General features: G+C 36.1%; 1 protein-coding gene across 1 annotated transcript in view; it reads right to left on the bottom strand.

Moving 5' to 3' along the window:
- Positions 1–674: 674 nt before the first annotated feature.
- The window catches only part of ANGPT1 (angiopoietin 1), a 151,904-nt gene continuing 139,121 nt past the window's right edge, over positions 675–13,457 (bottom strand). The window contains exons 8-9 of the mRNA XM_064703566.1: positions 11,687–11,817; positions 675–2,708 (exon numbers count right to left, since the gene is read on the bottom strand). Of these exons, the coding sequence (XP_064559636.1) occupies positions 2,548–2,708; positions 11,687–11,817 (292 nt within the window). The 3' untranslated portion in view covers positions 675–2,547. The remainder of the gene's footprint in view (positions 2,709–11,686; positions 11,818–13,457) is intronic.

The following is a 13,457-nucleotide window of genomic DNA, read 5'->3' as shown; positions in this document are numbered from 1 at the left end:
GAATGATTGATAGAAGAACACATCATAAAGCAAGGAAAACATCACACTTCAGTTTGCATCTTTGCCTGTTGAATAAAAGAAATCTTGTATTTTAAGATTAATAGAGAATTTTATGATTTGAACCAAAGATAAAAAATATAGTCCCATGATTTTAATCAAGGAAATTCAATAAAAAATATTGGTGTAGGGATATAAAAAGTTAGAAATAATAATTACTGGATAAAATTAGAGTTTCTCCCTTCCTACAGATCTGTCTAAGCTTATTACTATTTCTTACATGGAGAGATAGTGGCTTTTGAAATGTTATCAGCCTGTCACAGAAAGGTATACTTAGAGCAAAGCAAAATCACATAGTCCACAATTTTTAAAAACATTTTATTATAAAGGATAGGAAACCAAATCCACTTTTTTTTTCCAAACCCAGATAAATAAACAGTAAATATCATGCTTTTAATTTTAAATGTGTTTTGCCTTTTGCAATAGGATCTGCAAAAATGGCATTCTTAACTTGGAGACCTGCAAAACTCTGTCTTTTGAGAATGTAGTGGAAGATAGACTGCATATTTTGGACGTTAATGAAGACTATTAGAAAAACCTGCTGAAACTAGGACAAAACATGTATGTGAAGAAAGTGCTATGTAAAGAGTAGTTTGGTAACTTATTCAGCAGAAAACTTCAAATTAACCCTTAGTCAAGATTATTTCAAATATATATATAAATATATACACCTACACAAAAAAAAAAAATTCTTCCCACTTAAAATGAAACAAGCATCAAAATGTAACAAAATCAGAGAACCCTTAGGGGCTGCAATAGCCCTCAGTGGTAGTATAACCTTATGATCTTTAGGAAGAGGTGTTTATAAATATCCAAGTATTTTTTCTCTATTCCATAGAAATAAACTGCTAAATGGAAAAAAATAGGTAGAAAGTAAGGGGAAAAAAGAGTTATCATTATTCTTTTAAAAAAATCAGATAATTGTTGTGCTTCATCTCAGGAACAGTTTAATAAATGGAACCAAGCAACAAAGAGATGAGCAAACACCTCACCACATGCAGGTTCTTGTGTCATGTTGGTCCCAATTTAATTGATGAGAGTATTGTTTTTGATTTCAGTAGGGTAACATTTTTCATTTAATTTCTAGTAGAAGTAGAATGACTGTGAACTACTTCCCCAAATAGACTTTATTCATACAACTTAATCAAAAGGGCTGTAAATGGAAAGAGTTATCTCTGTATCCTCATAGGCCACACATTACTTTATTGCTTGTTACTAGAAGACTTTTATCTTTTCCAATAATCCCACACTTTTGCAACATTTTAATAGAACAAAATTACTTGTTAGCACCCTGTAAGCAGTCATCTAAAGTTCTTTAACATTTATATCCTTTTGAGGCTTTTCACCCTTTGCATGGGTTCAGGGTTTCCTGTACAAAATAAATGACTGTTGCAGGAAAGATATGATATTTACAAGTTCACAATTCTTTATTTTTTATACAGTTCTGATGAGTATTTCTTATAGTTGTAGCCTAAGCACTGTGTAAAACTGGCATGCTTCTGCTATTCACAAAAATGTAATAAAAAAGTAAAATAATTCAGGATAAATTGCGCACATGCAAGGATACTGCAAAATTAATCCATTGCCTTAAGCTATGCATTTATGTACTTTTTTATACTCTAACAGTTTGCCTTCCTATGTATTTGATGGAAAAATTCCATGCAAAATCCTGTATTTTCTCTTGGATAATATTTCACGTTCTTTAAACCTTCCATTAATTATTCTACATGACATTCAGACTGCTTTTAATGAAAGAAAGGAAAAACCTAAAAACACAGCTACTTTTGTTATCACACTATAAATCCTAGCTCAGGGATTACGCCAATTACCTGATTTACCTCTACAGAGCAACTGAGGAATTCATGCCTATTATCCTTATCATTATTCATATGTTTGTCTCAGTTTATTAGAAACTTGTCTTTAAAGTATTCAATGAAAAATTTTATTTGCACAAATAATTTGACTTTGGGATTCACATAAATCCATCCACTATTCAAAATCAGTTCATTAAGAAAAACAATATTTGGAGTGGTCACCTTGGATGTTTTAAGAAAAGTTTTAATAAAAGTGTCTCTGTAATCCTTTTTCATGGGTATAATGTTGTCATTTCACTGCTGAATAACATTCTACTCAATAGACCATGGTTGATATGTTCCAGTTCTTCAAATTCTGATTCTGTTGCTGAATTAAAACAAAGGAAACAAAAAAGACATCCACTGGCAAGCACCAAGTTTGTGCAGAATAGCCAAATCCAGTTCTTTGGAAAATAATTTCAGCCACCTTCTTCTAAACCAAGCTCTCCGCAGTAATCAAAGGGTGGGGTGGCTGTTGGGAAGTGTGTGCAGGTTATGGAGAGACAGCGAAGCAACTTTGCATCATCCCTACATGCTGCTTTCAGAAGCCCTTCACCTTTTCCCTTCAGACTGTGCCAGTGCTGCTGCTGAGGGCGCTGCCAGCCTGGCTCCTGCTGGGATCTGCCGCGGAATTCCTTCAGAAGTCCAAAGGCCGAATCATCATGGTGGTGGAGCGCAAGGAGTAGCTGGGGCCTTTGAAGTAATGCCACTTGATGCCATTGAGCTTCCCATGGTTCTGTCCAGCTGTGTAGAACATCCCATTGAGGTTGGAGGGGCCACAGGCATCAAACCACCACCCTGAAACCAGTAAGACAAATACTGAAACTGCAAATGCACTAAATATTTTACTTTGTTGTATTAGGTTTAGCTGATTAGGAAATTCTGGTAAATAGGTCAATAATAGTGCTGGTGTCATATTTTCATATTTTCCTTTTTTGCTCTTTTGTGCGATTCTTTAGTCAGGAGTGCTGGAGAACACACACATCTATTTACAGCCTTGCAAAAGTAATTATGTCCCAATGCACTCTAATTTTATTCTCAGTATGTGGAGTAAAAACAAGAACTTGAGAGACAAATTAAGCGATTTTAATATTTAGATAATATTGTATTTTTCATTTAAACCTCAGAAAAAGACCATAATTCAAAAGTATTTGGAATAATTTCACCTGTTATGTTGAGTATAAGCATGACTTGATTTTATTTACCAGCCCTTTTCTACTGCTTTAATTGTGATTGTTCGCTGCTCAGTTACTTTTGTTTCCAGAATAGATGTTAAAGATTCTCATAACTGAATTATGAGAATTGTGGTGCTGCATTGCCCTACTTTAAATTGTTGCTTTAAGATGAAATTAATCAGTGAACTCTCTTGTTTATCTCTCCAAGATCTTTTCTTGTTAAGGTGAATTTTAGATTGCCGTGGGACCTAGAGTTTTAAGAAAAATTCCAAATAACATGAAACTTGGCAACGCTAGGACTACAGAACACAAACTGATGAATATAAACTAGGTGATATGCTGACTCTGCTGAAAGTAGTGGGAGTTTTGCTGGATACCTTGATGGGAATTAAATTTTCTCTCCAACACCTTGCAGAGTATCTATGCATAGTAGAGAGAAAGATGTTTAGTTCAGACTGAGAAAGGCAGAATGAATTCCCACACTCCAAAAAGCAAATATCCCCAATATCAAAACCGTATTAACTTCTGTGGCTAGGACTTCTATTTGTCAGAAAAGTTTCTGTTGGGACTTTTTTCATAGTGAGACTTATAATTTTGTAAATCTTTCGCACAGCTTTTATGCATCTTTCCATGGAATATGCTTGTACTGAGCATTTTTGTCATGAGGCAAATAAGATCATAAAGATCAGGTAATGACTTTTGCTTTTCTCAGTTAAATGCTACTTTAATCTTAAAAAAAGCTATTTCAGCCTGTACATCACAGCATTGCCATCTTCCCTTGTGAAGCATTTCCTAACAGTCCTGGCAGTGACAAACAGATCATCCAGTGAGTGTACACTGAATTCTGCTGGTGTCACTGTGGACTAGAATGCAGAATTTAAAATTTTCTGCATGTTTTCCACTTTGACTTCTGGAAAAGGAATTAAAGTGTGACAAACTCCTTTTAGATAATGTTCACTGTCACAGGGAATCCTCCAATTCCTTCATATTTAGTGGTTAGGCTTTTATCTACCTATAATGAATGCATTATATGAAACTACTTTAGTCTATGGTATACTGCCACTGTTATGGTACTGGTTGTGTTTAGCCCTCAGAACCAGTGCTTACTCTGTTCTTTGTATTCAGATCCAAATAATTTATGCTTCTAGTCCTGTAATTCTTAAGATTTTGGAAAGTACTTAGTGTTTTTTTTTTTTTTTAAGAAGTAACACTTCATAATGAAATCTTGAGGGATGAATTTATGCCAGATAAATTCTGACAATTTTCTATTTTGGTACAGCTGTCTTCCCTTTGATTTCAATGTTATGCCTAAGGGGGCAATAACCAAAGAAAGGGAAAGCTGTACAGCTGATGTTTTACTGTAACCAGAGTATAATCTTGTAGAAACTTAAGATGAAGTTAAACAGAGGAATCCTAATCCTCATTTTTCAAAGCTGGAACTCAGATGCAGCTGGGTTCTGTTTATGGTGTTGGGATGAAGACCTGGCAAGCTGTCCTAGTTACCATTTCATCTTAAAGGAACAGGAATAGATGCAAAAATGGTCTTTTTTGGGTTGAAGGTTTTCAGTGATGCCTTACAAAATCTGTGTTAAAACTGGAATAAGCCAAAGAAACACATAATTTTATAAAACAATTGCGAGGGCTTGCTCCAACCTGTTGTCATAGATTTTTTCTAAATAAACACTTATTTCAAAATGTGTTTTAATGATCTTAACTTTTTTCCTATTGTACTGTTCTTGTTAGTGAGAATGAATGGATGAATGTTTTAAAGATGTTTCCTAATATTGCATTAAACTTTGGGTTTACTTTCTCACTGTATTTTTCTTTTTAAGTGAAGTGGGGCTTTTTGTTTGTTTGTTTGGTTGGTTTTTTGTGTTTTTTTCCTTCTGTTTTGGGTTTTTTTGAATTATGGTGTCTTTTTTTTCTCCATATGGCAATTTCTCTCCTTTCTCCCCTGCAGTCCTCTGAAAGGCCTTCAGTCCCCTTAGGGCCTCAGATTATCACAAGATTTCCTATTGCATATCTCAACACCAAAACTCACATCTTTGGATGGATGCAAAGGAAAAGTTTTTTTACAGATGCTTTGTATGTTGAGGGAAAGAGGAAAGCAAGCAGTGACTTTCTTGGTAGCTATGAAGGAGTGAGGGAACACAAACCAGAGATTTCTAAAAGATATACCTGCAGCACTGCCATTGCAGAAAACACCAAATTGAACAGCTCCAGAGCTGTGAGACAGCCTGAACAAAGGAAAAACCTCAGTAGCCAGATGTTGGCTTATTACTTGGAGTTCATGGAATTTTCTCATGAATAAGCTTGTTTATATTTCTCTGCATGGTAATGGCTTTCCCAAATAATTATAAAGTCATCTTTGAACCGCAGTAAGATTTTAACTTTGGAGATAACTTTTGGCAACGATTTCCATGGGATTTTTGAATCAGGCATGAAAATGATGAAGAGTGGGCATTGTAAGAAGTGATAATAGAAGTAAGATTTTAAAGTGAAGTGGTAGAAAGAGGGTTTACATGAGAAGTTTAAGAGAGACTGTATTCAGAAAGAGAGGTAGTTTCTTCAAGTTGTTGTGACCACAGAATCACTAATAAATCATTTGAATTGAGGGCCAATTCAATTTTTTAGGTTAGCCCACCTCTAATATTTTGTATAGTACAAGCAGCACTACCATCTCTATTTCTAATAAAAATCCCTAGGTCATAACATATATTTTCCAGACAAAATATAAATTAAATAATGCATAGATAAATTGTTTGAAAGTTCAGCTATACAAATAGAAATGAATCCTCACTGTAGATGGCTGTTCTTCTGGAACAGTTAAAGTAGTTTCACATATTGTGTATGGTTATGCTTTGGTCTTTAATTCATGTTGCTATAACCAATGGGAAATTGTTAAATTTCATTTCAGCTCTTTTTATGAATAAATATATTTTTTTATGCTTAAGCTACCTATCTCAGATAGTTGAGCTCCAGACTACAATATACTGTATTAGATCTTTGAATATTAATGTATATTAATGATATTATGTATATTAATGATATAATGTATATATCCACAAATTCTTGCAAAAATACCTAATAAAAGGGCATTGCTCAAATGACTAACAATATTAAAAGAAAAAAAAACAAACACAAGCATCTTATATAATGATTTTCAAAAGTGACAAGTACAATTTTGCATTATAGAATCTTCTTTGTCAAAAGCAATATTAAAAAAGGGCTTTTGTATGCCAAAGCTAACAGAGTTGCTGTTTTGGCTTGTATAAACTGCAATTAAGCATGTATGCATGTAAAATTCTTTTTTAGTGACCTAATGCTCGTCAGTTAATGAGTGCACTGTAAGGCTGGTGCTCACTGGGAACTGCAATGATTGCTCAGGTTTGATGGGAGGTTCTTAGTTGACTTTTACATGCTAAAATAATAGTTGTCTAAACACTGCACATTTGATGGCAAATGCTTTCCTCTCACATTTCAGTTCTCCCTCCTGAGGACACTGAATGTCTCCAAATGAAGCAGAATCAGTGCATGCCATTTATTAAGATCCAAAGTTTGTCTGAATGCTACATTTGTATGGATTAACAGAATAAATGGATCCTGTGGAAAACAAATATTTATTTCTAGCCCTCTGGATTTGTCCATAAAATTTAATGCATTTGGCAACAAAGCCAATAAGAAAAGTTTTGAATCCAAAAATATTGAAATAGTCCCAGTGTTCAAAAGAAATAGAAATTTATTTTAGGAAAAAATTCAATGTTTCTAACATTCTGTAGTTTAAAGAAGTTAGATGGCAATGCTTAGGATCTGGTGATTTTTCATTGGTAATTTCTCTGGATGAAGTTTCGGATGACACCTCAAGCTATCAGTGGAGCCATGGGACAGAGTCCAAAAGAGTGAATGTAGCAGGAAAGACTTAGGATTGTTTAATCAGAATTTGAAAGACAAATTGCCAACAATTTAAAATTAACTAAAAACCTCTCAAAGAAATGTAAATGAATTATGTCTATTCTTTCTAAAGGTAGAGGTTATGACAGGATGGAACACAGTTAAATTATCATAGAATTAGCTAGTCAACATACAAAGTGTTCTTATATTAAATGCAGACAAACTCAGTAACAGATTTTATCACGAGAACAGAAATCTTGAAATACACAGAAACAAACAGATAGAGAAGAATCTGTCTTGTGAAGGGTCTAAATGACTTCTGGAAGAAATTTCTATGTTATTTTATTCCTTAGAGTACTGGATTGACCAGACTACTTGACAATCTGAAGATTAAATTAGAATTTAGCTGTCATAAGATGAAAAGGCATCAGCTTTTCATATTAACTGGATAATATAGTCCCTTTCATAAGGACCTTTGTATGAGGTAAAAATAACATGGAACTTGCAGACTGGTGGCTATGTTCTAGTATATCAAAAGTTAGTCACTTCCTGAAGATCTCCTAACACTGTATTACAGTTGCCCATATTTAATCTTGATAAACATACCAATGTAGTAATGTTTTTGTTAAAATTTGTGCATAATCATATGTAAAATTAAATATTTTGAATATTTCAAGCAAAAAATCAAATAATATTCTAACCATTTGATTGTATTTTTTCATAAAAATATTTGGGAATATAAATGGTACTTCATTAATGGTGCATTCTGAGCAATTTCTTTATGAAAGCAGGAATGTGAATAAAAATTAAAAACCGGTGGTTTTTTTATACAATTAGGTGCATATCCAGGGGTTCAGGTCGGATAATCTCAAGTGTCCTGCCATTGCTTCTTTCAAATATTCAGTTGCAAGGAGAATATAAGAAAAACTGTGGCTTTTCCAATTGGAGTGTATGGGCAGATTTCTATATTCAGCCAAGAACTTCCCTCCAAGTCATGACATGAATCCTCCATCCCCTTCTTGCAGAGATTCATAAAATTCACCACTTGGAGAAAAAAGCATTGAAACAACATGCAGTGAATGCAACAAGGTTTTGGAGTCATTGAGCAGCCTCTGACTTAATAGATGAGAAATCTATTAAGGCTCAATAAATATGTGTTCAATAAATACATATTTCTCTGATTCAGGAAGGCCCTGAGATTCAAAAGATACTGAGAAAATACTCAAAGGAGGGATAATTTATTTGCATTGCTCTTATACCTGTATTGTCAGAGACAGGACACTACAGCTGGATGTACCTCTGCTCCCAGTAAAATAAAACAAACAATTTATTTCAGTTATCTCTGCTGCTTCACACCTGGAAAGATATCTAGAAAGTCCCCCTGTCTTTGTAAAATGATTTTAGGGATCAGAATTTTAGCAGTATTCCCACTTCTCACTTGAAGTAAGGTAAATGTCTTTGTGAACAGCTCAGACTGCAGCCAATTCCAGACAAAGAAAATCACCTTAAAACTTTCTTGGTGGGCCGAGATACCATAAGTCACATTCCAGTTACTGAAAACAACTTCACAAACAATTTGGGGCTCAGCTGACAGGTGGTATCTGCCAGAACAGATGGGAATTTGGCTCAGGAATCTGATCCAAAGATATTAAATGCTAAGGGCTGTATTGGAAATCCAAGCATTTTGAACTTCTACTCACAGGCTTATTCTGGGGACTGTTGCATTTTTAGTGTTGTTTCTTGCAAAAAAGCTGTGTACATAACTCATTGGGACACTCTTCAGACTAAAGCTTGAAGTAAGATGGGGATATACATATAAATAACCCTCTTTTTTTTTTTTTTTTAAGTTTACTGGCCCAAGATATTGAAAAAAGGAAGAAATTATTTGAATGAATAATTTGTCCTCCTTTAAAGTAAAACTAACATACTTAGGTTAAATTTTTCTGGTCACAAAAAAGCAGCTAAAACATCTAAATATGATGACAGTTTAGAGAGGTTAAGAATCCAGCTCATACGCATAATTTTGAAGTCATTCCCTAAAATCCATGTGAAGATAGAGGCAAGTAGCATTGAATGGCTCTTTAAAATACAAGAAAGACATACACAAAATACACTGTTGGTGCTTCTGTATTATTCTCTCAGTATTTAATTTCTCATTCTAGGGAAGAGGGATGAGATATAGGAGGAGAGAGAATAATAGTTATGATATAGACCAAATAAAACTGACAACTAGCAAGATCACAGAGAGAAATGTGTGTTTTCCTTACATTTTTATTTTCAGCCTTGATTATAACCATATCACAGTCTTGAGCTTTGGCTTATCTCAGCCTTTATTCCTGACATAAATATATTCATTTCACCTCATAGAGATAACAGACTCACCCAAGCTGTCAAGATAGCTAGAAACTTGCCTGTAGATTTCATACCATTCATCATTAAAGAGCTCTCTGTGATGTTGCCAAAACTAACATTCTGATATCTTTTTTTGGGGGGGAAAGAAGGTTTTCCAAAACTTGTTATCATTGCTACTTTTCTAAATTAGTCTTTGTCTGGTAGAAAACTGAAATACACTCCCTAAAAAGATGTTTTAGTATTTAATTAAATTTGGATATTTCTCAAGGAATGAGAAAGTGATTTCAAGGAGAAAAGCATAGCAGAGTGTTTGAGGAGAACTCTTGCATGATTAAAGCCTTTCTTGAGGAACTACAAATTACAGTGCTGTACAACCTGTCTCCAAAGGAACAGTACTCAGAGTCTAGTCCAAAACAGTAGATTAATCTATCTCCAAAGGCTAATTGCACCTCCTTTTACTGTGTGGTGATTTGCTAAACTTGTGGTTTCCTCAGCCTTTGGTAATTCACCCCTTCTTCCCTATTCATTTCATTTGGTACCAGTAAATTCCAATGTGTGGCTAAGCTGTTGATTTACAGGAATGCTGCAGCAATATATGTGAACCTTGTGGAATGGTTGTTCAACAGCAGACTGACCTTAGCAGGGTGTTGACCTGTCACAGAGCTCAGAGCAGGAAAATAAACAAAGCCTCAGCTCCCAGAAGGAGCTGCAGGGTATTTCCAGGCAGCTCAGATACTTGAATGAGTCTGCACTTCAGCACAGACACAACTCATGCTCAGGAGCTCCTCCCGACTCTGGCCTGCCCTGGAAGTAACACACTTTCATTTAGCATGTTCTCCAAAGGGAAAGGGCAACAGAGTTAATTAAAATAATCTACTGACTTTTTTTCCACTATCTGTCTCCAGATCTGTCTGGTTAGCTTCTATTTTTTACAGAAATGGGGAGGTAGTGTCTTATTATCCATCTACAGGAAGAAGCTTCCCATGATAACTTTTATTATGATATACCTAGAAGAAGTTAGAAGAGCTTGAAAAATTGGCTCCTTAAAGACTTTCCCAACTGGGTCACTTCCAACTGGCAAAAGAGAATGCAGAGCAGGACTGAGCATGTGGTATAAATTCTCAGTGATGGGAAACCATCTTCTGTTAGCAGATGATTGCTTTAGAGGCTCATATGTGCCTGGATGTGGCCTGAGCTGAACTCAGAGTGCCAGTAACCACAAATAATACAGGTTTAACAGTCTGATCCAAAATAATTAAAACTGTACATGCTACAGGATTTTTTTTCCAGAAAAGTTAGAAATCACTGAGGAGAGTCTCTGAACAAGATCAGATGTGAAGATAAGAAAGGGACTTTCTTGGTCATACAGTCAGTAAACCAAATAATCTTTGGTTTTGGTTTAAACCTCAATTTAAGCTTTCTGCTATAATGTGGTGTTCTAGAGATAAAAATGAGCTTGACCACACAGGGACTAGGAATGATTATCATTTACCAGAGAAAATTCTCACTCTTAGGAGCATTAGGAGTCTGAATGGAGAGATAATCTCAAATATTCATTCTCTGTGCTGCAGGGAAAAAGTACCAATCATCCACACTATATTTAGAAAAAATACCAATCATATACACTATACTTGCTGGAAGTCAGATCAACTTGGGACTTTAAACTGTCCCTGTAACTTGTCTGTGCTCTTCCCCACATCAACTCTTCTTTCTTTCCTTCTGTAGTTTGACTCTGCTCACAAAGGAAATCAGCTTAAACCTTCCAGATTTAAACAGGTGGTTGTGGGTCTAGTCTTTCACAGGGGAGTGAATTAGTCATTTAGTGTCTTTATGCATTATGCTCACCTAACAGAGAAAGTTTAACCATTATAAATACCTTAATAACAGAATCACATCCCTAAATGGAATAGATAATGTATTACAAGTCTAGACTAGGATTGTTTATAAACTTTGCCATCTAATATCTAATACCTGGCCATTTCTTCTCTTTATTTGCTGGTTGATTGTCCAACTTCTGAAAAACTTCTTTTCACCTTTTTAAGCTTTTATCTTTTTTAATTTTGCATTTCTTGCCTAAACAATTACACTAACTTATACTTTCCTCTTAGACATTCTTGCAACAGCTTCAGTGCAGGAGTATACTGACTGCATCTCTGGATAATCCTTTCTCTGCTGACAGGAATCTAGAGGTATTGGCATTTTGACAATATATGTACAGAAAAAATAGCAGTAATAATAATAAAAGAAATTTTCACTCAGGACTTATACATCCATGACACAACTTCATCTATGGTTGCTTTAGGAACACATAGTAGATTCCTATTAATGCATCATATTTTCAGAGTCAGTTGTACTCACCTCCAGTCAACATGAGAGCACATTTACACATGCAGTTGTCATTGTCAGCATCTTTTGTACTGAATTCAGCACCATGCAAGATCAGACTACTCTGTTTTCCAGCAGTTCCACTGTGACCTTTTAAATAAAGCCTGAAACAACAAGGGAAAGCAATCAGGGTCACCAAAATAGAAAAGAAAGATAAGAGACTCAGATTTTTTCCATATCAGGTTGGCATTGTATGAAGTGCGCCCAGAAAACTCATGAATCTCTTAGGTTTTGTCTAAATTGCTCTCTTGTTTCAGGTCTGACATTTAGGGGACATTTAGGGTTTTTCAGTGTATCTGTAGTAGCACATAGTCCTTCCTCCAGAGCAGAATCAAGCTCAAGGAATCAGAACTGGAAAGACAAAAAAGCAGAGGCAGTGAGAGAGGAGGAGTGAGAAGAGGTGCCCAGATATCTGGAATACATTAACAGAATGACTGACTACTTGAGTAGCAGGTTCCTTTACTGTTTCTTTCCTGTGGCACAGAAACAGCAACCCCAGTTAACAGGAGTTGTGTTATTAATGCCTGGGATTGAAAGAGGATTTTAGCAGCCTTGGAACTTTTAATTCCACAAGCCAAAAACTCAGTTCTGCCAGAGCTGTCTCTGAGTGACAAATAGAGAATAACTTAGAGTTCAAGCCACAAAAGTCTTAATAATTTTCAATGCAAAGCATCTCTTTTTTTAAGGAGTCTTTCAACTAGCTGAAACCACAAACATGAGCTAGGAGCTGGAGCTCAGCTGCAACAAAGGTTGCAATGAGGAGATGAGGAGAGGAGAGGAGAGGAGAGGAGAGGAGAGGAGGAGAGGAGAGGAGGAGAGGAGAGGAGAGGAGAGGAGAGGAGAGAGAGAGAGGAGAGGAGAGAGAGGAGAGGAGAGGAGAGGAGAGGAGAGGAGAGGAGAGGAGAGGAGAGGAGAGGAGAGGAGAGGAGGAAGGAGAGGAGAGGAGAGGAGAGGAGAGGAGAGGAGAGGAGAGGAGAGGAGAGGAGAGGAGAGGAGAGGAGAGGAGAGGAGAGGAGAGGAGAGGAGAGGAGAGGAGAGGAGAGGAAGGTATTGTTTGTCATAATAGCTTCATATGCAAGAAGGAAGAGACAGGATCTGAGTGTCACTGGAGAAGTTCGAAGCCACAATCCTTACACTCAGGAGTAAGCCCTAGCCACTGGAGCAAATAAGAGAGGAAGACACATCCCTCCCCTCTCCTTGAATCTACAGGCTAGGAATAAATCAGCCACAAGGCTAACCAAGAAGATGATTTGCTAAGTAGTGGGATAGTCTTCTCCACTGAAGTGAGAGACATCTGTTCTCTTTCCTCCAGGGTTATTGCAGAGGGGCAAATATGTCTTTTAAATATCAAATATAAAATGCATAAGGAGTTACAAGAACAGAGGCAGGACATAAGCAGGAGAGATGTCTGCTTTTCTCTGTGATTTACCTCAGAGTGCTGTACTAGAAAAAGTTTTCCCAACTTCTCCCACAGATAGAGACAGCAAGGAGAACAGATGGCAGTCACTGACTGTGGCTGCCTCTCTGTTGTTGTTTTTTATCTAGTTACTTTGCATGAATAGAAGAGTAAATACCTATACCAGAGTGACATTCATCCATTTGTTTACATGGAAGGCATACTTTGAGCGTCAGTGCTCACAGTATTAACAGCAAGAGTGGAGAACATCCCTGACCTTTCTAGCCTATAATAGTAGCAGTAGTTAAACCACTGGCATTTTTCTGAGGTGAGGAGAGTCTGTCCCAA

Source organism: Zonotrichia leucophrys, chromosome 2, assembly GCF_028769735.1.
Source record: "Zonotrichia leucophrys gambelii isolate GWCS_2022_RI chromosome 2, RI_Zleu_2.0, whole genome shotgun sequence".
Lineage (NCBI taxonomy): Eukaryota > Metazoa > Chordata > Aves > Passeriformes > Passerellidae > Zonotrichia > Zonotrichia leucophrys.
This window is presented reverse-complemented; position numbering and strand designations above follow the sequence as displayed.